Source organism: Carica papaya, chromosome 5 (genome assembly GCF_054855325.1).
Source record: "Carica papaya isolate Zhongbai chromosome 5, ASM5485532v1, whole genome shotgun sequence".
Taxonomy (NCBI): Eukaryota; Viridiplantae; Streptophyta; class Magnoliopsida; order Brassicales; family Caricaceae; genus Carica; species Carica papaya.
The window spans coordinates 42,412,083-42,439,935 of NC_142313.1; the positions used below are offsets into that span (position 1 = coordinate 42,412,083).

A 27,853-nucleotide genomic window follows, 5' to 3' on the forward strand; every position below is an offset into this window, starting at 1 on the left:
TTTAAAAAATAAATTTTACTAAATGAACCAAATAAAAAATAAAAAATAATAGTCATAATTAATTTTTTAAATAATGAATAAATCTAAATTGTATTAATTACTAGGGCACACACTTTTTTAATAAATTAATTCATAAACTTATATTATTTTGTAATTATTATATGATGCCATTTTGCATCATATTCATAGATATTTTTTTTAATATTAAATAAAATGTTAGACCGCTAAAGTAAGAATTCTTTGGATCATCTTGGTATTATTGGCAAAATTCTGACATTATCTTAACATAGGTCAAAACTAATAATGACGCAAAAATTGTTAATGATTTTTTGGTAATTAAATCAATAAAACTTCGTAAAAATTTAAAGAAAAAAATGAGTAGGGGGAGGGTAATTTGGTAAATACACTGTTGGCCTCCTTGTTGACATTTTGACAAATATCAGATAAATGTGTGCAGTTGGAGAGTTAAGTTAGCCGACATTTGTATTTTCTAAAAGGACGCGAAATCCGTAGAAGAGAGGACGAAGGAGATCACAAACCATCCGAGGAAACCCACAGAGAGATAAAGAGAAAGCGAGAGAAAATGGGGGAAAACGTGGATTATTATCTGGATTTTGTAACTTAGCTTGAATAGAGTGTGGTTCAGTTATGGTTTCGTCCTTCTTGAACCGGTAAAGGTTCAAGAAGATTCGTCTCTTTTCCAGGTACTTTTGCTGATTCGAACTCTTTTTCTTCTTAATATTCTTATGAAAAATATGTGACTGCGTTAAATCTGATTGGAAATGATTTTTGCTTTCTTTTTAAGGTTATTTTTGGTTGATGGTTTTGATTTTAGGGAAGGCAAAGGAAGTAGTGAAAGCTGTTGTTTATTAGATAGATTTTAGTGGGTGCTGATAATTAGAAGCAAGCAGTAACTAGTCGATATTTGATCAAGTGATATTAGTTGAATTCTCTGTATTTAGGATTTTTGGTTTCTGATTTTTTTTTGAAGGGCATTGACTTTGCAGAAGAGTGACTGTGACTTCAAGAAACCCTACTGGGCGTGTAAGTCACGCACTCGGGTCTTGGACGCTTGAATTTAGGTGGGTATTTAGTTTAGCATGATATGTTAGGTTACTTTTGGCAGCCGAGAGGATTTGAAAATATGGAAGATTTGGGGAGTTTTTGGCCACCAGAGAGTGATTTATTGATGCATGAACTTGGAATTTATTATCTTGAATCTGCCTGCAGATAGTTAATGAGCAATTGTAGAAGGTTATTCCGAGGCAGACACGTGAAATTTGTAGCAAATTTTATTGCTTTACATCAGCATGAGCTAATTTCAGGGTGTTGATTTCTAAAAGCTCTGTTGCTAGGTGTACTTGGCATTGGCAACCTTTTATTACTCAATTTTCTGGTTAGAAAATGTTAGTAGTTCTTTTTAGTCAGAAGAAAGTGTTTGTAGGTGTCAAATTATTTATGACTCCGTATCTTTATTCTTTTGTATTGTAACTCAATCATTTCTTGTGATCTATCATTTTTGGAATGTAGTATTCAAAGATTTTTGGCTTATCTTAGATCTGATTGCCATGTTAACGTGAATAAGATTTGTGAAGAGATTGGGAACCTCTTTCTGGATTCTGAAACTCTTTCTGGGTTCTGAAACAAGAAACTCACTGAACTTTATTTTCTGTCTTGGTATCTGTTTTCAGGATATAAACTTTTGCCACATTGCACAGTTGTTAATATTGTCCTGAAGTGGAAGCTTTACGCAGTAGCTATTTTAAGATGTCTTTCATGCGTTCTTCGTGACTTTTTGGAATGCGTTTGTGTTCATTTAGTTGAATTAAATTAAGAGAAAATAACATGCCGTTGTGATGGAACAATCAAGAGGACAGAAGCAGTTGCAGTACAATTCCATGGAACCTGGGCATGGAAATCAGGAATTGCATTCTGCATCTCACGCATATATTCTGGATCCCATGAGCAGCATGAGTGTTAGACCTCCTAATTTACATGTTTCAGATGTTAAACCTGTACTTAATTATTCAATACAGACTGGGGAGGAGTTTGCTCTTGAGTTTATGCGTGATAGGGTAAATCCTCGAAAACCTTCTTTTCCAAATACTGTTGGTGACCCGCATTATGCTCCAGGTTATATGGAACTTAAAGGCATCTTAGGCATCAGTCATACAGGCTCTGAAAGTGGGTCAGATATTTCAATGCTGAATATAGCAGAGAAAGATCCAAAAGAGTTTGAGAGGAAGAACTCCTCCCTGTATGAAGACCGAAGCAACTATGGATCAGTTCAGTCAGTGCCACGAACTTCTCTAGGTTATGAAAGTAACCGAGGAGTGGGATATACCTCCTCTGAAGCATCTAATAGGTTATCGGCAAGGTTGAAGATCCTCTGCAGCTTTGGTGGGAGAGTCCTCCCACGGCCAAGTGATGGAAGGCTCAGGTATGTTGGAGGTGAAACACGCATAATCCGCATTAGGAAGGATATTTCTTGGCAGGAACTAAAGCAGAAAATATTAATGATTTATAGTGAAGCTCATGTCGTGAAATATCAGCTTCCTGGTGAGGATCTTGACGCCTTGGTGTCTGTCTCTTGTGATGAAGATATCCAAAATATGATGGAAGAGTGTAATGTACTGGAAGATAGAGAAGGGTCACAGAAACTTAGAATATTTCTGTTTTCCGCAGGTGATTTAGATGATGCTCAGTTTGGTTTGGGCTGCAGTGATGCTGATTCTGAAATTCAGTATGTAGTAGCTGTCAATGGCATGGACATAGGATCTAAGAGGAATTTGACCTCTAATGGTTTAGCAAGCTCCTCGGGAAATATTTTGGATGAGTTGGACAGAAAGAACACTGAGGAGATAGGTAGAGCTGCAAGAGACTTGGTTGGAGTTACTGCTCCACCGATTACTAATACCCTGACCTCATCATCGGCTCCTCAATCCTTTCCACAAACCATGTTGGGTTCCTCTAGCGCTTTCGACAATGATCCACAGTTTTCTGGTCATACAGTCCATCATAGGGAAGTCAAGCAGTTTGCACCACATTATAACCAAAATTCTTCTACATTCACTCCTCTTGGAGAAGTTCCTGCTTCTATGCCACTTCAGGGACATACTAATCAATGGGAAGGCTTGACAGGACAGTCATATGGGGGCTTACAGTTGCAGAACCCACAGATGCTTGTGGAGGAGCTAAAACCAAAACCTGATGTAACAATTAACCAAGCCACTACCCTTGGAAAACTTCAACCCTCGGAAAAGGATCACCAAGTTCAACCACATGATGGTAACGTAATAAATAACTATACAGTTGAAGAAACGTCAGTTGCTGCTGCTACACCTACACCGAACGAAGATCTGCTTTCTTCAGCTCCCAAAAATGAGGGAAAGAACAATGAATGTACGAAGACTTCCTCTGTCAATGCTGTAACCACATCGGAGATTCCTCAATCTGGTGATGATGATCAGCACTCTGTATCTAGTAGCACATTTGGTCCTGTTTATATGGATTCAGGGCCCAATGCTATGGATTTGGGTTATCTTGATCAACCTGCGCCTCAGAGGATATATTATTCAGAGAGGTTACCAAGGGAGCAGTTAGAGTTGCTAAATCGGTTATCAAAATCTGATGATTCGCTGGGTTCTCAGCTTCTCTTATCACATTCACGTTCTGATATCATGCAGCAGGATCCATCTAAAGAATCCGTTGAAAAATCGCATGAAAGCAATATGGATCCCTACTCTGAAGATTTGTCAAGTGCGAAGCCATTATATACAGTTGGACAAATTATTGATGATGGACTTGCTCGACTTCAAAATTATAAAGAGGTTGCTGATACTATTTCTCAAAATTCCAAACTTCGAAAAGAAGTTTTGGACTCCGAGTTGAAGCAGACAGGTTCGGACTTTGTGACTGTTAACGATTCCTTACACAAGGATAGAATGCTCGAAGTTGAATCTGAGACAAGCAATCTTGTGGACACTGCAAGTGAGGTTCCTACTGTGAGCAATGTAGCTTCTGTTATACACCCAGACATTTCTCAGGAAAATGCTTCTGTTGCTGTTTCTGCTTCAGGGCAGGGTGACATCCTAATTGATATTAATGATCGATTCCCTCGTGACTTCCTTTCTGATATATTTTCTAAAGCCATGCTTTCCGAGGATTCAACTGGTATCAGTCCACCTCTCCAAGATGGACCTGGCTTGAGTCTGAACATGGAAAACCATGAACCCAAACGTTGGTCTTATTTTCAGAAGTTGGCACAAGAAGAATTTCGTCAGAAAGATGTTTCTCTCATTGACCAAGATCATCTTGGTTTTTCCTCTGCACTTAGAGACATTAATGAAGGAGATAATGGTACTTATCATTTTACACATTTAACCAGAGATGAAGTTTCAGTGGACCATGTGGATTCTCAGCTTAATTTTGGTGATGATGAAAAACATTTACCTGCAAGGACGGTAGCTGTTTCAGAGTTTGATCAGTCCCAGGTAAAGGTCACTGAGAGTATGCATTTTGATGTTATGATGGATAACCTGAGAGCTCCAGTATCAGAGTATGAGGTGGTACCTTAGTCTTTATTTTTTTGCAGAACAATTTCTTCAAATTATATATCTGTACACTGATGCATTTGATGCTTTTAGGATGCGAAGATAGAAATGAAGCATGTTGGTCTTCCTCCTCTAGATCCATCATTGGGAGATTTTGATCTAAGTACCTTGCAGGTATGATGCCTGTCTGTGCAGCACTGACTGTGATGTGATGGAGATAAATTTTTTATTCTAGTTGCAAATTTAAGTGATTTCCTAGTTTTTTTTTTCTTTTTTTCTAATCTGATTTCTTGATGTTTTTACATTTGATTTTAGAGGCATGCAATTTTTTTTTTTAAATAAGATTTTAGAGGCATGCAATTGTCCTTCATTTATTCATTGTCATTTCTTTAGACACTTAATGAACTATTCTACTTATGTTTGTCCTTTTGCATGATTGCTTTTTGATGGAACGGAATTATCTGGTGGTTTAGAGTTAACAAAAACAATATAATATTTTGCATTTTTGTTTTCTTGTTTGTCTCTCTTCTGGATGCGCACAATAGGTCATTAAGAATGACGATCTTGAAGAGCTGAGGGAACTTGGTTCGGGTACATTTGGGACTGTATATTATGGAAAGTGGAGGGGAACAGATGTTGCCATTAAGAGAATAAAAAAATGCTGCTTCACAGGGCGGTCATCTGAGCAAGAGAGACTGGTAGTTGCTCCTTATTTTGATGTTTCATTTACCTGTTATTACTTGTTTTATCTTTAGTATGAACTCAGCTGTAAATTGCTGCAATATCATGGCATCCTACCACTGTTTAGTTGAAAGGAAGATCAGCAGTTTGTTTTTGTTTCGCCCTCAAAGAAATTTATGGTCTTATTTAAAAGTTTTCTTGCTCCCTTTTGGTAATAGCACTTGTTTCCTGCATAATTTTCCTGCCGTACTGATAAGATCTTCTGGTTGTTATCCTCAGACTGTAGAGTTCTGGCGGGAGGCTGATATTCTTTCAAAGCTTCATCATCCAAATGTGATGGCATTTTATGGTGTAGTGCAAGATGGACCTGGGGGGACATTAGCTACTGTGACAGAATACATGGTTGATGGTTCTCTTAGGCATGTTCTACTTCGCAAGGATCGGTACATCCTCCTACTATATAGTTCCTACATATAAAATTCATATCTTCTAGCTCTTGTTTGGATATTTCTCAAGTCGTAACTTTTTAGAATTTCATTGAAATACTGATATCGGGCCTTTCTTAGAGGATTTCAGAGCAGAGTTCTGTTAAAGCGGATTTTTGACTCATGACTTATGTGGAATATTTGTTCACTTAAACATTGGTATTGTTTTTTCTGTTACATGTGTTGTTCTTATAATCCTGCTGCTATTCACAATTGTCATTATTAACTTGTTATCATGATTGCTGCTGTTCCTGTTATGTTGTTTGTTGTCATTGCTATCCTTATTATTATTATAATTTCATCATTGTTGTTAATGTTATATCCTACCAGCTCTTCGCCTCTTTGTTTCTTCATATTATTTCATCCAAGGTTTAATTTTCAGGTACCTTGACCGCCGCAAGAGGCTAATAATTGCTATGGATGCTGCATTTGGGATGGAATATTTGCATTCAAAGAATATTGTGCATTTTGATTTGAAGTGTGATAATTTACTAGTCAACTTGAAAGATCCCTCCCGACCAATTTGCAAGGTAAAGCTGGTTTTTACTACTTCAGAGGAGAGCTTATCCATTTATAGATTTTTTATTGGCCATCAACATTTTCAACATATTTTGCTTTTCCTAGGTCGGTGATTTTGGTTTGTCAAAAATCAAGAGAAACACCTTGGTATCTGGTGGCGTGCGGGGAACTCTTCCGTGGATGGCCCCAGAGCTTCTAAATGGCGGCAGCAACAAAGTCTCAGAGAAGGTAATCTATTGCATACAAAAGCAGGTCTCATGATGGCACAATAAGCAGCTTTTACCAAGTTAATGAATTGTTGTTGCATATAAACCCTGGAAAGTTTCTCTCAGGGAAAAAAAAACAACTGGAAAGTTTGCTTATTAGCTGAAGTTAGTTTCAGAAGTATTCTTGTTACTGTTGGAGGAAGGTTCTTTCATATCATAATTTTTTCCTTGTATTTAACTGTGGAGCAACTTTGATATAAACTTTTACTTCTCTTGCGGGAGCGAAATTTTCCTGCATGTATCATATAATGTTAGCAACAGCTAGCATGTTTAACTTGGTTATTTTGATAATGTTCATTTCTTGTCTAGTGTTTCATCTCTGGTTCTACAACTTCATATTCTATTTATGGATGTCTGTTATGCAGGTTGATGTGTTCTCCTTTGGCATTGTCTTATGGGAGATTCTCACAGGAGAGGAACCATATGCCAATATGCATTATGGTGCAATAATAGGCAAGATTAAATTTTTCTTTTTAGTTCCCCCTTTTTTACCTTGCTTGACAGTTTGCATTGATTATTAATTGGAAATATTTCGTTCTAGGATGGATTTTATGGAGGTTTTTGCATTAGACAGCTAATGATTCCATCTAACCCAGCAACCAAAAAACACTTTGGGAGTTGGAAAAAATGGTGGAAGAATAATAGGAATTGACTTCTTGATTTCAAGTCAGTAATAGTGATTTTGTTCCAAATGATATAAAAGAGCATATAACATTCTTGGGCCTTAATGCAAGGATAAGGAGACCCGTAGACTTGGGTAAAGAAAAATCTCAGCGGTAATGATTTCATTCTAAAAATAAAAGAGCATAGAACACTTGACTGTCATCAAGTTGTCTTATCACTGATATAGTCCATAGTTATTAAATCTCTGCATCACCACGATCCTTGTTCTCAGACCCAAAGAAAAAAATGATCCAAAAGCATAACCTCTTGGATGTGTAAAGGAAATAATTTAGTATATAAAAGTACGGGATGTCTAAGGATAGGACGCGGAAAATAAGTATTTGATACAGTTCTGTTAGTCCGTCATGTCCGTTATAGGTTATTTGTCAATGCTGCAGCTTGTCTTCTCCCTCGAGGATTATATGAGCGTCTATATTGCTTAAAAGATTATGTTTGTGAATGCAGGAGGCATTGTGAATAACACATTGAGGCCAACAATTCCAAGCTACTGTGATCCTGAATGGAGAACATTAATGGAACAGTGTTGGGCTCCTAACCCTGCAGTCAGGCCATCCTTCACCGAAATAGCTAGCCGCTTGCGTGTAATGTCAGCAGCAGCTAGCCAAACAAAGGCACATGCTCAGAAGACATCGAAGTAATTGTTTCACAGTTTGTTGCACCTGCACGATTGATATATAATAAGTTTATCGGTAAATTGTCACACACAAAATAGCGCGCGATGGGAGAAATTAGCTTCCATAAATTGTTTTTTTGATGGAGGAGGTTCTCTCAACATACTTGTATTCTTTTCTCCCTTCTCTTTCTTTTCTTTTCTTTTCTCTTCTTTCTTCATTTGTTTATTTACCCTTGACTGAACAAAATTGTCACTGAATGTTTGAGTAACAAAAGGGTTGCATCCGAAACCTCTGTTGTTGTTTATGAAAAGTGTCTGTACGGCGGTCTAATGCTTTCTACTTAACTATAAAACTATATAATTTAGATATAATTAAGTGGTTATTTCTAATCACTTTTATGAAGTTAAATATATTCTAATCTTATCTTTAGATAATTTATAATAAAATTAAAAAAACTACATACTTTTAAGAGTTTCTTTCCTTGAGTTTTGTCTGTTTCGAGCTCTCAATATTTCATGATTCTTGATATTATCTGTATAACTAAATAGTAAAAAGTCACCAACATAAATTATATACATACATGCATGAATTAGTATTTTTAATTTTTTTAAAAAAAATTAAATTGAATTTCTAATTTTTTATGATTATTTTAATAAAAAAAGTCATCACCAGAATATTTCAATTAAAACATAATAAATTTATTAAAATTTAAATAAATTTAATAATTATAATTTTATTAATATATTAATAAAATAATTAATTTTATTGAATCAAATATTATAAATTAATCCACAACTGTTAATTTATAAGTATTGATAAAACACTAAATTTTATATTTTTAATAAAATTTGAATTTATATTTTTAAATAGAATATAAAAATTTTAAATCAGTTGTGGAAAAATATAATTTGTTATATTTATTTGCACCCACAATGTTATTCCAAAGAATTAGTCATGTTTTATTTAAACCCTTTCAGTCCCATGCCACGTTATTCGTTCTCCATCAATGTGGGCCCACTTAGCGCCATCAATGGCCACAAAACGACGACGTAACCGTGTTGCTTAGAAATTAGTTTAAAGTGAAACATGGCCCAGCCTCCACCAACTCTACTTGGGGCCCGCAACAGTCTCTGGATCTTTAAATTCATATAAATCGCTTCCACAATTTTAATTGGAAAAGAACGTCCATTAACCAACAAATTTTGTGACTTCACCCTTCCTACGCGCTTATCTTCTCTCCTCCTCACTTCACACCATCGCCCCTCTTCCATCTCCTCCTGTTCTTCATCACTTCTTTCCAGGTAATCTGATTTCGATTCTTAACTGTTCTTTCTTTTGTTTCTTTGTTTTTGTTTTAATTTCGGAATATAAGATTTGATTTCTTTCTTCTTTCTGTTTTTTGAAGATAGTTTGATCAGCTGATTTTTGGCCTTCCGACTGTACGGTTGATCAGATTGAAGTTAGTTGCTGCAGTTTCTTTGTTGCTTGGTTTTCCTCTGGTACTTTTTAGTCTGTTATATGTTTCTTTGTTCTAGTTCAATTTGAATTGGTTATGTATAAATTCTACCTGTGCAATAAGTTTGTAAGATTCTAAACGTTGCACTGTTTGTGAAAACCTAAGTGACTGTTATGTTTTAGGAGACTACTCTCGGATATGTAATATATGTACACGCTTACGTGCATATTATACATCTGTGCATTTATATATATATCTACGTCTATAAATAGAAAAAAGAGTATATATTTGCATACAGATTTGTAAAAACGCTGAACAACCTTTTATTATTCAATCATGCCATAATTTTATGTATTTTCTTAAAGAATGTTTTGTTTTCAACTACCAGACATGCTTTTTCTGCTGTTTTTAATTTCAAAAATAAAAGAAGAAAATTCGCATTTTGAAGAACTAAAAGCTCTTATTACCCAACAAAAAGAAAGAGCCGAACACTCTTAGTTAGAAACTTCTCTTCTAGTTAGAAAACCTCTAAAACAGATTCTCTATTTTTTAAGAGTAGAAATCTGGAAATATTTAAATAAATGGCCTCTTAACATTTTCTGTAAAAATTTGTTGACTTAAAGTTACATGCAATAACTAGAATTTGGTTTCTGTCCTACTTATACAAGCTTAAATGAGAGTGAAAATGATGTTTGCTTTCCTACCTTTTTTCTTTGGTTTTTCCTAATTTTTAGACTTTTGGAATGGTTCATTTTATCCCCTTGGTGGTTTTTCACAATTCAATAATATTAGTTCAATAAGAATTAGGGCTTTGATGACTAACATCACTTAATGGATGTTGATGATAAAAATTTATTGGTGATTTCTTGAATTTTGACATGTTATTTTTTGTTCTGTTGGAGATTGTGAATTTTTTTCTTTGACGTTTATTTGCTCAACTACACTTGCATACATGAGTTTGATGGATGGCTGTGCTCAGATTAACTGCAGTTACTTTTAATCTTGGTACTATTTTTTCCTCCCCTTGCCCTTAGTTATCGTTTTTGTTGCAGATAATTGAAGATCCTGTTAGAATTTTTCCTTTTTGTTTGAAGAAAGTGGCGGTGTGTGTTTTGTTAGCGGCAGAACTTTGTTAAGCTTGGCTATTATTTAAGAGCAGGTACTAATTCATATTCCCAATTATTTATTCAGACTATGTCTTATGGTAAAAGAAACTTAAGTGTCTCAAATCGTTTTGCAAACTTAAATTTGACAGTTTTTCCAAGGCTTAAGGGCATCAATTCCTTTTCAGTAACATAACTAGTATTCGTTGAATGCCTTTGTGGTCACTGGCCATAGTCTTATTAACTGTATCCACTACGAGTATTTTTTCTTCCGGTTTACGTATTTGTCAGTAAAATTTTCCCTTTTGACAATTTCCCTGTCTCTCAGTTGGAAAAGAGAATTATTTAGGTTGTTAGATATTCACATAAGCAAAGTTCAATAATTTTGGCTCCTCTGTTGAATTTATTTAGCTTGTTAGGATGTCTCATGAGATTGGGAAGTCAAGATCATTCACACAGTTACAGAAGAGAACCATTGTGCTGAGCACCTTACCAACTTGACATAGAGCTATCCTCTTGGCTTGAGACATTCTGATTCTTTACTTTTTGTGACATGGCTGTACTCTATATTGGCTTAGGCTTATGAAGCTCTGAGCTTGTTTTTTCTCTACCAAAAAAATGGCTCTCCTTTCTATCTCTAATCATAAATACACAAATTTGAACATCTTTTCTTATTTCGTTACATAAAAAATCACATTATAAGAAGTAAAAAGTAAGCTGGACTTGCAACAACTGGAAGAGTGATTTAACTAACGCCTAAAAGGATTCCAAAATCTGCAGAAGAATATATAAGAAAGCAAGCACCATTAAGTAAAAAAGATTGAAAGGGAAGTTGATGCAAGAAATGAAGGGAAATGGAGATTCACGTGTTGCTCCTACACTTTAAGATTAAAAAGAGAGGCATATTCAATAAGTTGATGGCTAGTTTGCTCAATCCTTCTTGAGCAAACATTTGGACTTTGAAAATGCATCTCCTTCATTTCTTCAGGTACGATTGCCAGTTTAAGTCATCTCCCTCCTCCCTCCATTCACGTAATGCTTTTGATATCTCTCAGTATATTTACTATACTTTGAGTTAAATCTATTTCACGTTTGAAGAAATATCATCATATTAATTAAACAGGCGTTTTTATTTTACAAATCATCTGATTCAGTGTATTTGGTTACTCAAAAGGGTACTTAAGTTTTTTGCTTGTCTGATAATTGTGACCAATAATGACAGTAACGGTTAATAAATTAATAAAGGCAGATTTTTTGAGAACTTGATTTGGATAGCTAATTTGAGCTCCCTTCAATTATCTGTGTGATTATTACATGATCATTAGCAGTATGTTTTATAATATTTTTCTGGTAGGTTTATTTTTCTTAGTGATTTTGAGTTGGGAATTCCTTGGTTAATTTAAGCTAATACCTTAGATGTGTCCATGCATACATGCATAGTACGTTGCATAGGAACACACACTTGTATGCATCGATGAAGACGATTTGCTATCTTGAATATGTATGTTGATACTTTTATGAAGTTGTTTTCATATAGATTTTGGAAACCAAGAGAATTTTAAAATATAATCATATGTTATTTTTTCTGGATTGCCAGACAAATCAATGTGTAAAATACAATTCCCCACTATGAATATTCTCCTACATAAGTCAACAAGAAACTGGTTAAAGTTTCATAAGCTTCTAAAATAAGACATGGCTCTGAATTAAGATTGAAGTGCCTTGAAGGACTAGAGGAAGAGGGGAATGAAAACGACAATTTTTAGATCAGCATATGCTAATATGAGCCATTCAAGAGCATTAGAATATGTTGGATACTATCAAGATGGAGAGCCATCACTTGTCTTTCTAGCCTTTTCTTGCATGCTTACCTAGATTTTGTCTCAGTAACTCTTTCTCTTTAAGTGAGATAGTACACGTTCTTCTTCTTAATTGATTACCTTCAACATATGTTCATAAGATTGCATTCATCCACAAGTTAATGGAAACCTAGCTAATGTTTCTTCCAGCACAAGGTTGGATCTTTTTGATTAAAGAAGGGTTGATACTATTCACCATTTCCTTGGTACCATTATAAACTAATTTTAGGATGTCAATTAACAGAAATAATCTTTGAACTGTATTTAACATTGGATATGTAGATATTCACGAATGACTACTTATTGCTTTTTCTCCTTTCCACTCTTTGATTGTATCAGGTCTGATTGCAGGGATGCTGGCTATCTCTAAGATCATTGAAGCAACTGGAAGTCTCCTTCCAGGTTATGACACCTGGGAATTGCCAAACTTCTTCTTCCTATTTCTGTTTGGTCTTACCATTTTAACTTTGCTGCAACAATAGTTATTGGTACTGTTATCTAGGGAGTAGAAATTGTGATTCAGTTTGTTTGCATGGCTGTTTCTAGATGTGGTTCATGTATTTCTTGTGGCATTGTTGGATGGGCTTTATGCTGATTGAGGTTACATACATAGAGGGAATCAGACGCTCTTATAATGGAACAGTCAAGCAGTCAGAAGTACTTCCCATACAATTCCATGGAAACTGGAAATGGAAATGATGAATTCCATTCTGCTTCTCAGGCACTTATGCTAGAGTCTATAAGCAGCATGAGTATGAGTATGAGACCTCAAAATATAAATGTTCCTGAAATAAAACCTGTGCTTAATTACTCAATCCAGACAGGTGAGGAGTTTTCTCTTGAATTTATGCGTGATAGGGTACATATTCGAAAGCCTTCCATTCCAGATGCTGTGGGTGACCCTAATTATACACCAGGTTGTATGGAACTAAAAGGAATTTTGGGTATCGATCATAGAGGATCTCAAAGCAGTTCAGATATTTCAATGCCCACCACAATTGAGAAAGGTCCGAAAGAGACTAACAGACACAACTCATCTCTTCACGATGACAGAAACAAGTATGGTTCAGTGCAAGTAGTGCCGCAATCTAAACCATGTTATGATCGTAATCAGGGAACTCCACATGGTTATCCTCCATCTAGAGCCTCTAAAAGCTTATCCACAAGGATGAAGGTTCTTTGCAGCTTTGGTGGGAAAGCCCTTCCACGACCTAGTGATGGAAAGCTGAGATATGTTGGAGGTGAAACACGTATTATGCGTATAAGGAAAAACATTTCTTGGGAGGAGCTCAAGCAGAAAACTTTAGCAATTTATAACCAGGCTCATGTGATAAAATATCAGCTTCCTGGTGAGGATCTTGATGCCTTGGTGTCAGTATCTTCTGATGAAGATATTCACAATATGATGGAAGAATGTAATGAACTGGAAGATGGAGAAGGACCACAAAAGCTCAGAATGTTTCTTTTCTCTGTGAGTGACTTGGATGAGGCTGATTTTGGTCTGGGGAGCAGTAATGGTGATTCTGAGATTCAGTATGTGGTAGCTGTCAACGGCATGGACCTGAGATCTAGCAGGAACTCAATCCTTCATGGTTTAGAAAGCACTTCTGCAAACAATTTGGATGAACTTGATAGAAAAAACATTGATGCAGTTGGAGTTGCAAGAGAGTCGATTGGGGTTAGTGCTTCACTGTTGGCTGGAATGATGGTCTCATCATCACTCGTTCAGTCTTCTCAACCGGTACTCCCAAGTTCCACCAGTGTTGATGAAACTTATTCAGAGTTTTTTGGTCATACCATGCACCATAGGGACACCAAGCAGTTTGAATCAAGTAACCACGATTCTTCTACTTCTCTTATAGACATTTCTATGTCTATGCATCTTCCTGGCCATGTGAATCAACGAGAAGTTTTGACTGAAAGACAGCCATACAATGGTCTAAAATCGGACAACCAGCAGGTGCTAGTGCAGGCACTAAAGCCAAAACCTGATATAACAGCTGGACAACAGACTAACCTTGAAAGGCGGCAGCCATTAGAAAAGGATAACCAACTGCTTTTGCAAGAATGTGATGATAACATGATAAATCGCTGTCCAGTTGAGGAGGTACCAGTGGCAATCAACTCTGCAATAGAAGATCTACATTTGTTGGCCCCCAGAAATGAGGCAAAAGTCATGGAATCACTAAAGGCTTCTTCCTCAAATGATGCGGCAACTAGTGTTGATGTTCCTAGGTCTGGTAATGATGTGCATCAGTTATCATCTAGTAATGCATCCGGCCATGGTTATGCTCATCCTGAGTCCAATTTGATTGATTTGAGCTATCTGGAGCAGCATGTGCTTCCTCAGAGAGTATATTATTCAGAGAGAATACCCAGGGAACAGTTAGAGTTGCTTAATCGATTATCAAAATCCAATGACTCACTGGGTTCTCAGTTTCTTATGTCTCACTCACATTCTGTTATTGCACAGCAAGAGCCAGCTAAAGAATCTAATGAAAAATCACATGTTGCTAACCTGAATATCCAGCCTGAACCCTCCTCAACTGCAAAGCCATTGTATACAAATTCACCTAGCATTCATGATGGCTTTGTGCAACTTCAAAATTACAAAGATGTTACTGAGGCAATTTCTCGGACTTCAAAGCGTTGGGAGGAACATTTGAACTCTGAATTTGAGCAGGTAATTTCAGGCCCTGTGACTGGTAATGATGCTGCAAACAAGGATACGATGCTTAAAGTTAAATTTGAGAAAAACTATCCTCTAGAAGCTGGAAATGAAGTTCCTGCTGTGGACCATGTAGCTTCTACTTCGCAGCCTGATATTCATCCAGTTAAAGCTTCTGTTGGAGTTTCTACTTCTGAGCAGGGAGACATTGTTATTAATATTGATGACCATTTCCCTCCTGATTTCTTCTCTGATATATTTTCTAAAGCAACGGTTTCTGACGATTCCCCTGCTATTCGTACCCTGCATCAGGATGGAGCTGGTTTGAGCTGGAACATGGAAAATCATGAACCTAAGCGTTGGTCATATTTCCAGAAGCTGGCAAAAGATGGATTTGGCCAAAAGGATGTTTCTTTTATTGACGAACATGATGGATTTTCATCACCACATCCCGATGTTGAAGGAGATTGTAAATTATCTCAGTTTACACCTATAATAAGAGAGGAAGTCAGCTTTATTGGGGAAGATAAAAATGATTTACCTGCGAGGGCTGGACCTGGCAACAATGAGATGCTCTCAAATTTAGATCATTCCCATGTGAAGGTCACTGAACATATGCAGTCTGATGTTACGATGGAAAACCTTAGAACACTTGAGTCGGAGTATGAGGTACTCCCATCTATTGCTCTTCCTCCATGATGAGATGTTTATCACCTTCCAATTTGTGCAACATCTAAGGGAACAATTTTCTTTCTTTAAGTACCTCTTATGTACCTTAAGTTGAGACTTGTGAATTGAATTAAATTTTAGTGAAACTCTTTAAGCGTCTTTGATTTTTGTGGTGCCATTAAGAATAAAACTGTCTCCATGAACCTGTCTTCTGTATTTGCTGAAAAAGGGGACAAAAGGTGATCTTTTTATTTACACTTGTTGGCACGATAAACTTGAAAAAGAAAATGTGAACATTGCAGAAGGAATGAAACTAATCTATTAACATTTTATTCTTCTATTTTATTGTGGAATGAAACTAATCTATCAAGCAAGTATTCTGTCACTTAATTGCTTTCTTCTCACCTCCCTACTACCAAAACTTCTCTCTTGGCCCGATTTCTTTTTCTTTTTCTTTTTAATATGTTTTCCACTTTGCTCCATCATTTTCTATCGTCTTTGTATTTTATCTTGTTGTTCTGCCTTTTTGTTTTCTTGTTATCTGCAAATCCATGTTTCTTTGTTCTTTGTTCTTAGTTTGTTAATCAGTTGCATCTGCTAGATGCAACAAAACCAGTGATGTTCTTGGCCATTAAATTGTCATTCGTCAAATACCTCTCTAATGTTCTCTTCACTCTGCTTTATGATATTGTCAATACTTTTTCTGGAAAGTCATGCAAGTGACTCGATTGAAGCTACATGATGCCTTTGGTAGAAAATGAGGGAATAATTTCTGTTTTTCTATTTTGCCCTTATGCTAATGGGCAGAATAACAGAATTGGTGAGGTGTACCCTGCCACCAATTCTGTTATTCCTTTTGTTGTCACCAATTCTGTTATACCTTTTTTGGTCAGAAATTGGTTGTAAAACCTGTATCAGGCCCTTGGTGCTGGAAATAAATATGTAAAGAGGAAGAATTTCTTAGCCTCAACAAGCTTCATTCTCTTCATGGTATCAGAGAATACCTGGTCCAGGAGCTCTTTCCGCTTAGCCGAAACCAGAAATGGCCACGGGAGAGACTCCACCTTCTCCACCCGAGGTTTCCTCGGGCTCCTTTCTTCCCTCACCGATTACTCATGGTTTGGGAGAATCCGCTGCGTCTTTTATCACCGGGCACAAGCTAAATGGGGACAATTACATCCAGTGGTCATCTTCCGTCTTGCTGTTCATCCGGGGCAAAGGAAGAGATGAGTCCCTCACCAGAGACCTCGCCCCTCCTCTGCCAAATGACCCGAACACTCGGTTATAGAAGATTGAGAACAACATGATAATGTCCTGGCTCGTAAACTCAATGACACTTGAAATTGGCAAGAATTTTCTGCTGTATGAGACCGCGCATGAGATATGGGAAGCGGCTCAAGAATTCTACTCCAGTAAGGAGAACACGTCCGCCATTTTCGAGATTGAATCGACGCTCCAAGACTTGTGCCAAGGTGAACTGAGTGTGACCTAATACTATAATCTCCTGACTCGCAACTGGAAAAAGCCAGATGTCTTTGAAGAGCATTGATGGAACTGTCCAGATGACGCCAAATTCTTCAAGACAATCCTTGGACAAAAGTAGGTGTTCAAGTTCTTGATGGGACTGAATAAAGATCTCAACGAGGTATGGGGACGCGTACTAGGCATCAAACCCTTGCCCGGTCTTCGTGAAGCCTTCTGTGAAGTTAGGAGAAAAGAAAGTCGACGAAGAGTGATGATGGGGGATGCCCATTTCACCTGCTTGGCCGAAGAATCCTCTGCGCTCACAACCAGAACTCAAGATGCTCGGATGAAGAAGGGCCGACCATGGTGTCACCACTGCAGGAAGCTCAGCCACACTCGTGAGAAGTGCTGGAAAATTCACGGCAAACCAAGTGATAAAAAATTTTTCAAGTCGGAAACTCCAAGCATCCTCCAAACAAACCATGCTTCTGCAGAAGAAATGCCACCTACTGTTGCGGAAAGTAACCCTTTCAGCCCATAACAAATGAAGGTTCTTCAACGCTTGATGTCCCAAAAAACAGTAGCTTCAGTGGCTCATAAAGGTAATCTTTTTGGCTTGTCAGCCTATTCAGCCATGAAACAGATTTGGGTTGTAGATTCAGGAGCTTCTGATCACATGACTGGGGACGCCTCACTGTTTCAAAAATAGAGCAAGTGTCAAGAGGACTACTCAATCAGAATAGCGGATGGGTCTCTCTCAAAAGTGGCAGGAATGGGTTCTGTGATTTTATCACCGCACTTGACTCTTAATAATTCAGTTCTTTATATTCAAAATCTTGATTGTAACTTACTGTCAGTAAGCAAACTGTGTACAAATTTGAATTGTGTGGCTAAGTTTGTTTCTAACATGTGTGAATTTCAGGATTTGTACTCAGGGAAGATGATTGGCAATGCTAGGATAAGCTCAGGACTATACCTACTTCAACTCAATCCTTCTAGAGAACAAACTCACAATGCTATCTCTGTAAGTCATTCAAATAATGATCGTAATATTATGCTGTGACACTATAGATTAGGGCATCCAAACTTTGTGTGCCTGAAAAAGTTGTTCCTTTTACTGTTCATGAATAAAGATTCTACTTTATTTCAATGTGAAATCTGTCAGTTTTTCAAACATATTCGCAGTTCTTTTCCTAGTCTACAATATAAACCTTTAAAATCATTTGCACTAATTCATAACGATGTGTGGGGTCCCTTCAGGGTCACCAATATCACCGGAAGTAAGTGATTTGTATCCTTTATTAATGATCATACGAGAATAACTTGGGTATTTTTTGTGAAAAACAAATCTGAAGTTGGATCTCTCTTTCAAAAGTTCCATGTCATGATTCGAACACAATTTTATACCCAAATTCAAGTACTTAAATATGATAATGCATATGAATATTTCAAAACAACCCTTGGTAAATACTTGACCGAACATGGGATTGTTCACTAGAGTTCTTGTGTTCATACTCCACAACAAAACGGAGTAGCTGAAAGAAAAAACGAACATATTCTTGAGGTGGGTAGATCACTTATGTTTACTACTCATGTTCCCAAATATCTTTGAGGAGAGGCTGCACTCACGTCTACCTACTTGATAAACCGAATGCCCTCTCGAGTCTTACGTTTTCAATCACCACACACCACTCTCTCACGAGCTTTCTCTGAATCTCATCTCTTAAACACATTACCACCCAAAGTATTTAGTTGTTCAGCATATGTCCATATACATACCCATCTCCGAGGAAAACTTGACCCAAGGGCTCTTAAATGCATATTTATTGGATACTCATCGAATAAAAAAGGATATAATTGTCTAGTTCCGGACACCCATAAATTTTACAACACTATGAATATCACATTCTTTGAAAACCAACCATATTATCCTACAACTCATATTCAGGGGGAGAACTTTATTCAGGAATATCAGTTGTGGGATGTAAGCATACCTCTCCTCTACTCACAGACTCTTACACCAGATTCTTTCCCTCTAGAGCCTGAAACTTCACATAAAAAACCTGATCCAATGACAATAACAGCACATGCAAATAATAAGTTACATGTTTACACTAGAAGAAACAAGGTTCGAGAAGGGAAAATATCTGACTCCACCGAGCTTTGCCATGAATCTATCCCCGCTCCAGACATCCAGAAATTGACAGGTAATGAGACTTCTATCTCTACTATTGATACTGACACTGATTTGCCTATTGCCTTGAGAAAAGGGACTCCAGCATGCACCAAACATTCTATATAAGATTTTATTTCATTAGAGAAGTTGTCTTCGGATCACCATATTTTTGTGAGCAGACTAGACAGTAGTTCTTTATGAAACTCTTAAAATCCTTGAATAGAGAACAGTTGTTCAAGAGGAAATTAGAGCGCTTGAGAAGAATGGAACATGGGAACTGTTAGATCTACCACTAGGAAAACATCAAGTAGGGTGCAAGTGGATCTTTACAACTAAATACAATTCAGATGGAAGTATAAATCGACATAATGCTCGTCTAGTAGCCGAAGGTTTCACTCAATCCTATGGGATCGACTATCAGGAGACATTTGCTCGAGTAGCCAAACACAACACAATTCAAGTACTTCTTTCACTCGCCTCAAATCTTGATTGGCCACTTTATCAGGTAGATGTGAAGAATGTCTTCTTCAATGGTGATCTTGAGGAAGAAGTATATATGGACATCCCACTAGGTATTGAATTGACAGTCCCTAGAAGGTACACAAATTAAAAAAGACACTCTATAGTCGGAAGCAATCTCCAAGGGCATGGTTTGACAGATTTACAAAATCAATAAAACAAAAAAAATATAAGCAGTGTCAATAAAATCATACAATGTTTGTCAAACATTGCATTTCAGGTAAGAAATCCATTTTAATTGTCTATGTGGATAATATCATTCTAATAGGTGATCACATTGAAGAAATACAGAGACTCAAAGTGTTATTGGCCAAGGAATTTGAGACTAAAGACCTTGGGACACTCAAGTACTTTCTTGGGATGGAAGTAGCCCGGTTAAAAAGAGCAATTTCTGTATCACAACGAAAGTACATCTTAGATCTTCTTAAAGAGACAGAAATGCTTGGGAGCAAGCCTGCAGACACACCTATGGACCCAACCATTAAACTCGGGTTCAAAATCAGTGATAAAACTGTTGATAAGGAAAGATATCAAAGACTTGTTGAAAAACTCATCTATTTGGCACATACAAGACCTGACATTAGTTTTGTAGTTAGTGTGGTAAGTCAATTCATGAATCAACCAACTGAGGAATACATGAAGGGAGTATATCGCATTTTGAGATACCTAAAAATGATTCCAGGTCAATGACTGTTTTTTTCAAAAAATGATGAAAAGAGATGTCGAGATCTTTACTGATACCGATTGGGCAAGGTCGATAACTGACAGAAGATCTATATCAGGCTATTGTACTTATGTCTGGGGGAATTTGATTACGTGGCGCGGTAAGAAACAGTCTGTAGTATCACGAAGCAATGCAAAATCTGAGTTTTGGGCACTTGCTCACGGGATATGTGAAGGAATATGGTTGAGGAAGATATTAGTCGAATTAAAATTCTTTGATAATACTCCAATGAAAGTATAGTGTGATAACCAATCAACCATCTGTATGACTAAAAATCCTGTGCATCATGACCGCACCAAATATATGGAGATTGATCGTCATTTCATTAAGGAAAAGTTAGAAAATGAGATTATAATACTTATATACATTCCGACCGATCAACAGATTGCAGATGTCCTAACGAAAGGTCTACCAAAAGGGTTCTTTGATAACATCATATCCAATCTAGGTTTACTCAACATATATGTAAATTAGATTGAGGGACAGTGCAGAAAATGAGGGAATAGTTTCTGTTTTTTTATTTTGTCCTTATGTTAATGGGCAGAATAACAGAATTGGTGAGGTGTACCCTGCCACCAATTCTGTTATTTCTTTTGCTGTAACCAATTCTGTTATACCTTTTTTGTTAGAAATTGGTTGTAAAACCTGTATAAATCAGCCTCCTTGGTGCTGGAAATAAATTAGTAAAAAGGAAGAATTTCTTAGCCTCAACAAGCTTCATTCTCTTCACCTTTATTCTAGTTTTTCTTGAAGTTTGTGGTGTAACATCTGGTTTCATTGATCTCATTTCTTTCAGGAGAAAATAGAAGGAAGATAATGCTAACTGGAGGTGAACAATTATTAAATAATCTAGGCTGTCAAACAGTTAAGATATTTTGTCCTTAAGATATCTCATTTAAGGGTAATTTTGGGAAATAAATGAATTCACATTTTATTTCTGGGGAGTGGATTAGAATTTTGATTCATGAATGAGTGGAAATCATTTTGAATGAAATAATTTTATTTGCCAAACTATTTGTCTGCTCCTTAAATGTTTGTACTTTTTTCTTACAACTTTTAATGCTATTAGGAGGGGACAAGAGAAATGAGGCGCGCTGGTCTTCCTCCCCTGGATCCTTCCCTAGGAGATTTCGATATACATACCTTGCAGGTAAGATGCCTGTCAGTTTATCCGTATGTGCTGTATTATGATGTCAAGCTCCTTTACTTGGCATGGTTGAGGAGGTTTTCATTGTTTGGCTTAGTAAATGCACTATTTTGGCTTTCATATCTATTAAAAAAAATCATTTTCCTATTCAAACTGCTAAACCATCTCTTTCATTGTCATCTGAATTTCTTAATATGCTAGATTTATGCCTTTTGGAGATTTATACTAATATGGTTATTTTTTATATGTCCAACTGATTCTAAATAGTGCTATATATTGTCCATAATGATCTTACTCATTCAGTCTTCTGACACATATAATAGTTCATTAAGAACGAAGATCTTGAAGAGCTGAGGGGGCTTGGTTCTGGTACATTTGGGACTGTATATCATGGAAAATGGAGAGGAACTGATGTTGCCATCAAGAGAATAAAGAAGAGTTGCTTCACTGGGCGATCATCAGAGCAAGAGAGACTAGTAATTGTTTCTTTCTGTGTTGTACTCAGTTGCTTTAGCTCTGTGATGCCTTAGCTCACGTATAATATGGTCCCAATTGAAAAGAAATTGAAAGAAACGTCATTACTCTGTTTTTGCTTAATTTACAATTATTTTAAGTTTCCCTTTATTGTTAAGTGGGCCTTTGCTGCAAAGAATTTTTCTTTGCTTGATGCCATATTGAATAGTTTTTATTGGATTATATCTCCTCAGACGGTAGAGTTCTGGCGAGAGGCTGACATTCTCTCAAAGTTACATCATCCAAATGTTGTGGCATTTTATGGTGTAGTTCAAGATGGACCTGGTGGTACGCTAGCTACTGTGACAGAGTACATGGTTGACGGATCCCTTAGACATGTTTTACTTCAGAAAGATAGGTAAGTCATCACCTCCAAGTGTTCTTTAATATTAGTTTCCTTGTCTTTCTGGCACAATAATAATTCAGCTCTTTTTAGAAAATGTTATCAGTACTGGACTCTTGTAATTTGTTATCATCTTAGAGCAACACGTAGTGGAGTAGAATTGTGATTTTCTTTTATTTTGCTGGTATTGAGTTTCTAGTTCTGTATCTTTATTGTTGCGTTTGTTCTTCTTCTTCTTGTTGCAAATTGGTATTCTTATGTTATTGTTACCACATTTTTCCATATTTGTCTTGCTATTTATTGTTACTTTTATTATTGATATTTCTGTTGTCATTATTGCTTTTATGGGAGCCCTTTGTCTTCATGTGCTCCTTTCTTTCATATTCATCAGAAGTCAATTTCAGGTACCTTGATCGCCGGAAGAGGCTAATAATTGCTATGGATGCCGCGTTTGGAATGGAATATTTGCATTCAAAGAATATTGTGCATTTTGATTTGAAATGTGACAACTTGCTAGTGAACTTGAAAGATCCATCTAGACCAATTTGCAAGGTAACAGGCTTTTTATCTACTTTGGATCAAATGGTAGTCCATCTAAACATTTCTGATATGAAGGTTAGTCATTCACTAGGTTGGTGATTTTGGGTTGTCAAAGATCAAGAGAAATACCTTGGTATCTGGTGGTGTACGGGGAACTCTACCGTGGATGGCTCCGGAGTTGCTAAATGGTGGCAGCAACAAAGTCTCAGAAAAGGTAAGATGACCTGTGTACATTAGCAGTCAGGCTTGATGGTTATTACTGTTGCATATAACTCTAGAAAGGTTGCACCAAGTTTGGCAGTTACCTAGAAAATTTCTTTTGGAGGAATATCATTTGATCATATTCTTTTATATTCTTTTATATTCGAGAATTAAACTGCACTGAAACAATTTTTTGCTGAATGTTTCTTTTGGTTTGAAAAGAATTTCCAATGAAAAAGCAAGAATTCAAACATGGTTTTCTGTATAATATTGTTTCTCTTTTAGTCTCTTCTTTCCTGTCTCTTAAGCTTTAAATAATCTGGAAATATCAGCTACAGTTCTTCATTGATGCACAGGTTGATGTGTTCTCCTTTGGAATTGTCTTATGGGAGATTCTCACTGGGGACGAGCCATATGCCAATATGCACTATGGTGCGATAATCGGTGGGTTTAAATACATGCTAACTCCAAATCTTGCTGGACTTTTTTTGTTGACTTAGTTACTAGGTATTTAAAGGGTTATTAATGATTTAACCAACATCATGTGAAGAACAACTGTAAGGAGCATCTAAATTCAAAATTTAGTGTTGAACTATGGCGTAAGTCAATTAATAGATCCATCCAGCCTGGTTAATTGCCAGACTTTTGACCTTTTTGCTTCTCTGGAGAATAACTAGTGGAGTTAGATTCCATAACTTTTCACTCTTTCGGAACTGAACAAACAAACTAATCAACTCGGGGACATTTTTTGGCTTGAAAAAACAGTAAAAGAGACGTGGAAACTGACTTCTCGAATCTGGGTGTAACTTTTTACTAGTTGTTTCAGCTCGTCTGTTGTTGGTTTGTGAAAAAGAAAAAAGAAACTTCATAATTTGAGTTGGTAACCTGCCATGAACTCTTCTTTGCTATGCATCTCTACTGTTGAGAACAGCTCTTTATCTCTCTTTTTTCACATATTTCCGAGCACCTCAATCTTGTAAAAGTTCTTCTAGCAGAGACTCTACTTTCCTATTGTCTCTTGATTTTCCCCAGTCTGGCTTCAGATCTTTTTTACCCCAAGAACAGAGCAGGAAATTTATTCAAGAAAAGTTAAGAGTCCATTAGTTAATTTTCTGGTAATCTCCTCTGTTCCCAGCCTGCCTATAGAGTAGCTTGGCCATTTCTGGGTGGATATTCATTGCTGGTGGATAAGGCTGGATAGGATTTGAACTAGGGAATTCTATAGTTCTAAAGAATAAAAATCAAGGGTTAATGATAGTAAATGCTTATGAAAATTTCAAGAAGAAACTTCTGAAGGAATATTTTAGGACATTAAATCAAGAATTTCTCTTGGCATAATGCCCAATATCACATGGTATCACACCAAGAGACTAGGCTAGAACTGGGTCCCACATTCCTTAAGACCATAGTCACTGAAAACAAAATCAAGGGCAAACAACTAAGGGAAAGAGTAGATACTAGTCTCGAATTTCCTAGGCATAATGCCGGGTCACATGGCATCACGCTAATAGGTCAAATCTTTTTGTCACCAAATATGTTGGAGATATCATACAACTATTATTGCATGGTGAGTTTATAGTATCTTCTTTATTTGTCTGGGGTTGCCAGAGTGGGCGGGTGATATCTATGGATACAGCCCAACTCTCTGAATTTCTGGTATGGAGCCAGACCTGTATAATGTTATAAGATGATATCTTAATTTTGTTTTCTGTTTATTTTTAATTTTTCATGTGTCCTGTATTTGTAGAGAATGTGGTTATCTTAAATATTTTAATTAAATCCAGGAGGAATTGTAAATAACACATTGAGGCCAACCATTCCAAGCTTCTGTGATCCTGAATGGAGAAGGTTAATGGAAGAGTGTTGGGCACCTAACCCGGCAGCCAGGCCATCTTTCACTGAAATAGCGGGTCGGTTACGAGTAATGTCGGCAGCTGCTAGCCAAACCAAGGGACATGGTTACAAGACATCTAAATAACGACGACAATGCAACATCCTGCATTTCGCTGTCGGTGGCCTGATTTGTTTGAGAAACTTGTCAAATGAATGGTAAATTCCTTATGGAGATGATATGGCTCAGTGTTGCTTCCAGAAGTGTCACTATTTCCGCATAACCTAAAAGGTCTGCACATCTTACTCAGTATCCTTTTTCTCCCTACTCTTCCACCAAGAGAAAAGATGCCGCCTCTCTTTAAATTTGGTGGGAATTTTGGAGATGGCATATATGTAATGTAGTAAATGCTTGAAACTGGAATAGGTTGTACATTTAGCAGTCATTTTCTCCTCTATATGGGGACTATTTAAAAATAATTTATTGTAAAGGATTATAAACTATGTGTATACAAAAAGTGTTTGTTTGAAGTAAAAGTTTGTTCTGTTTATGTATGTATATTTTTTTCTGATGTCTTAACAGACTTGCAGAAGAAAAATCTAAAAGCAGGAAGGAAATGTTTTCATGCTTGGAAAAGTTGCATATGCCAATACTGAGCACCGAATTTCCAGTTCCAGGAGGAAAAGGAAGGTTATTTGTGAATGATTTGCTTGTATTTGTCAATTGGGTTGGGTTAGCATAGTCAATACACAGGGCCTCTTTGTTTTCTGTTGGCTTTTGAATGGTGTGTTTATTCCTTAACGGGATCAGCTTACATGAAATGCTTGAAAAGGCAAATGGCTAATCCGCTTTCTCGGCTTCTATGATTTGTTGCCATGAAAGTTAGAATATGGAAGAAAACTTGGAAGCGAATTGGCAATGGAAAAAAGACAAAAAAATTTCTCCTTTAGATTCTTAGCAAGAAAGAAGATTCAAATTACTGTTGTTAGTATAATTGTTAAAGTTCATTATTAACCGAATAGATACAGAATTATTTTGTAATACCATTGCACGAATGACCTAATTTAATTCGAAAATAGATCTATATTTATCATATATTTATGATCCAAAACTTTTATTAAACTAGGATGATGAGTTGTTTGCTTGCCAAGCAGATGCCAACATTATCGGCCTACCTTTCCACCCAAGGAGAAGGCAACCCTTCTCACAACTCAAAGTGTATCCATCACATCCATAGACAGACAACATCATTCTCGCCTGGCTTAAACACTTCAATCCCATTACTTGATACCCAGCTCGGCCAAGCTGCCTCCTCCATTGATCTGCCCGTTCGTGCCTTTCCACCCTATCCAACCCTTCATAAGCCACAATGTTTCGAATCTCCTCTGCAAAGTGATACTTTTCTATTTTCATCCTTTGAGGACTGTTTCGCAGTAGACTAGCCTCCAACGAATCAAAGATGGCCGAATAATAGTGAAGAGATTCAAGAAATCTACCTAAGAAAAAAGGTCCATTATGGTTTGCATCTTGCTCTACCACAGTAAGCAATGTTGGACTTAGTTTCTTAATTGCTTGCAGAATTGCCTTGAGAGAGCCTCTACTCTCTTTCACATACTTATGCAAGTGCATAATGCTATTCACAAGTAATGCTTCTCCTTCTTCCAATCCGAGCTTTTCTCTAGTCATAAGTGTCGGTGTTGCTGGCTCTGATATCATGTAGATCTCGAGAGGAATTCCTAGAGAGTTAGCTTCCTCCACGAGCAATTTTGTGCTGCCTTCAAGCTCAATTCGATATTGATCATTAATTATTGCTGTGATCTTGAGTTTCTTTGGTGGCCCCTCCGGTCTTGAAGCCAGATTCCTTATGAGTGAAGGCCATTGAAGGGTATGTTCCATTCCTAGATCAATAATATGCAAAGAATATTTCCCTTGTGTTGCTTGACATATAGCTTCATTTGCAGCCATGAAACCAAAAGCAATGAAAGGAGTTGTCTGGTAAAGAAGATGAAAAGCTTCCATTTTCTCCTCCATTGTGACCCAACAAACATGGTTACCACCATTTGTGAAAGTACCATTTGCAGTAACAGTTTGAAGAAGTGAAAGCCTAGATTTCAGTCCCATGGCGAAGCAATACGAAACCCTCTGCAACGAATCTCCCATCAGAGTAGCTGAAGACCAAATTTGAGCAAGTATGGAGTCAGCAAGTTTTGTATCTCTACAACCAACAGCCTCTGCACAAGCCAACAATAAATGAACCAAGTAAAGCCCTTGATCTACTCCATGGCTCACACTAGAGCCATACAGATCTACTTCATGATCTCCTCCTGGCATCATCATCGGAAAATACCTATTATAATCACTCTCTCCACTCCAATTTTGCTGGTGAAGGTGATCATCATGATGATGATCAAGTAAATACTGGGTCTTGACCTGGAGGGACTTGTTACCATCATCATCATTTTGATGGTCATGATCATCATACTGGCCATCATGATGATCCATGTTAATGAAGCTATCAACAAATTCATTGACATCAGAAGCAGGCAAACCATGAGTTGTTACATTTTGATGTATATAATTGTGATCGTGATGATACTGATCATGAGGAAGAGAAAACACAGAATCATTTACGGTGTCTATACTCCATTGATCTGATACTCCTTGTTCTTGCTCCAGTCGAGCAGGGCAAAACCTTCGAATGGCAAGCTCATGGTTGAGAGTTTCATGCTTAGAGAATGAGTCCCAACTGTTCATGGCGTCTGATGTTTCTTTTGCAGGACTTTCAGGAGGAAGAAAAGAGATGAGCTCAGAGAGATAATAATTGACCCAATAGAATGC

At 36.9% G+C, this 27,853-nt stretch overlaps 2 protein-coding genes and 1 pseudogene across 16 annotated transcripts; 2 read left to right on the forward strand and 1 right to left on the reverse strand.

Annotated features, from left to right (window-relative positions):
- Positions 1 to 455: 455 nt before the first annotated feature.
- On the forward strand, positions 456 to 8,090 carry LOC110817034 (RAF-like serine/threonine-protein kinase 20). Of its 4 annotated transcripts, none has more exons than XM_022045423.2 (9): positions 456 to 704; positions 1,692 to 4,565; positions 4,647 to 4,727; positions 5,099 to 5,251; positions 5,514 to 5,677; positions 6,102 to 6,249; positions 6,344 to 6,466; positions 6,870 to 6,957; positions 7,633 to 8,090. In XM_022045423.2, exons 2-9 carry the CDS (start codon positions 1,857 to 1,859, stop codon positions 7,824 to 7,826), a joined length of 3,660 nt encoding a protein of 1,219 aa, XP_021901115.2. In that variant the 5' UTR covers positions 456 to 704; positions 1,692 to 1,856; the 3' UTR covers positions 7,827 to 8,090. The 4 variants fall into 4 exon arrangements, with proteins under 4 accessions (XP_021901115.2, XP_021901116.2, XP_021901117.2 ...); XM_022045424.2 differs by having other exon boundaries at positions 4,656 to 4,727; XM_022045425.2 differs by having other exon boundaries at positions 1,692 to 4,493.
- An 867-nt stretch (positions 8,091 to 8,957) lies between these two features.
- Positions 8,958 to 25,569, forward strand: LOC110816917 (RAF-like serine/threonine-protein kinase 20). Of its 12 annotated transcripts, none has more exons than XM_022045269.2 (13): positions 8,958 to 9,103; positions 9,208 to 9,301; positions 10,311 to 10,417; positions 11,125 to 11,349; positions 12,560 to 15,557; positions 17,944 to 18,045; positions 21,510 to 21,590; positions 21,911 to 22,063; positions 22,295 to 22,458; positions 22,848 to 22,995; positions 23,075 to 23,197; positions 23,541 to 23,628; positions 24,969 to 25,569. In XM_022045269.2, the coding sequence occupies exons 5-13, from the start codon at positions 12,855 to 12,857 to the stop codon at positions 25,160 to 25,162; spliced, it is 3,756 nt and encodes a 1,251-aa protein (XP_021900961.1). In that variant the 5' UTR covers positions 8,958 to 9,103; positions 9,208 to 9,301; positions 10,311 to 10,417; positions 11,125 to 11,349; positions 12,560 to 12,854; the 3' UTR covers positions 25,163 to 25,569. The 12 variants fall into 12 exon arrangements, with proteins under 12 accessions (XP_021900961.1, XP_021900957.1, XP_021900967.1 ...); XM_022045265.2 differs by having other exon boundaries at positions 11,142 to 11,349; XM_022045275.2 differs by having other exon boundaries at positions 11,142 to 11,349; positions 23,099 to 23,197.
- Positions 25,570 to 25,945: 376 nt separating this feature from the next.
- LOC110816876 (GRAS family protein RAD1 pseudogene) lies at positions 25,946 to 27,853 on the reverse strand (annotated as a pseudogene).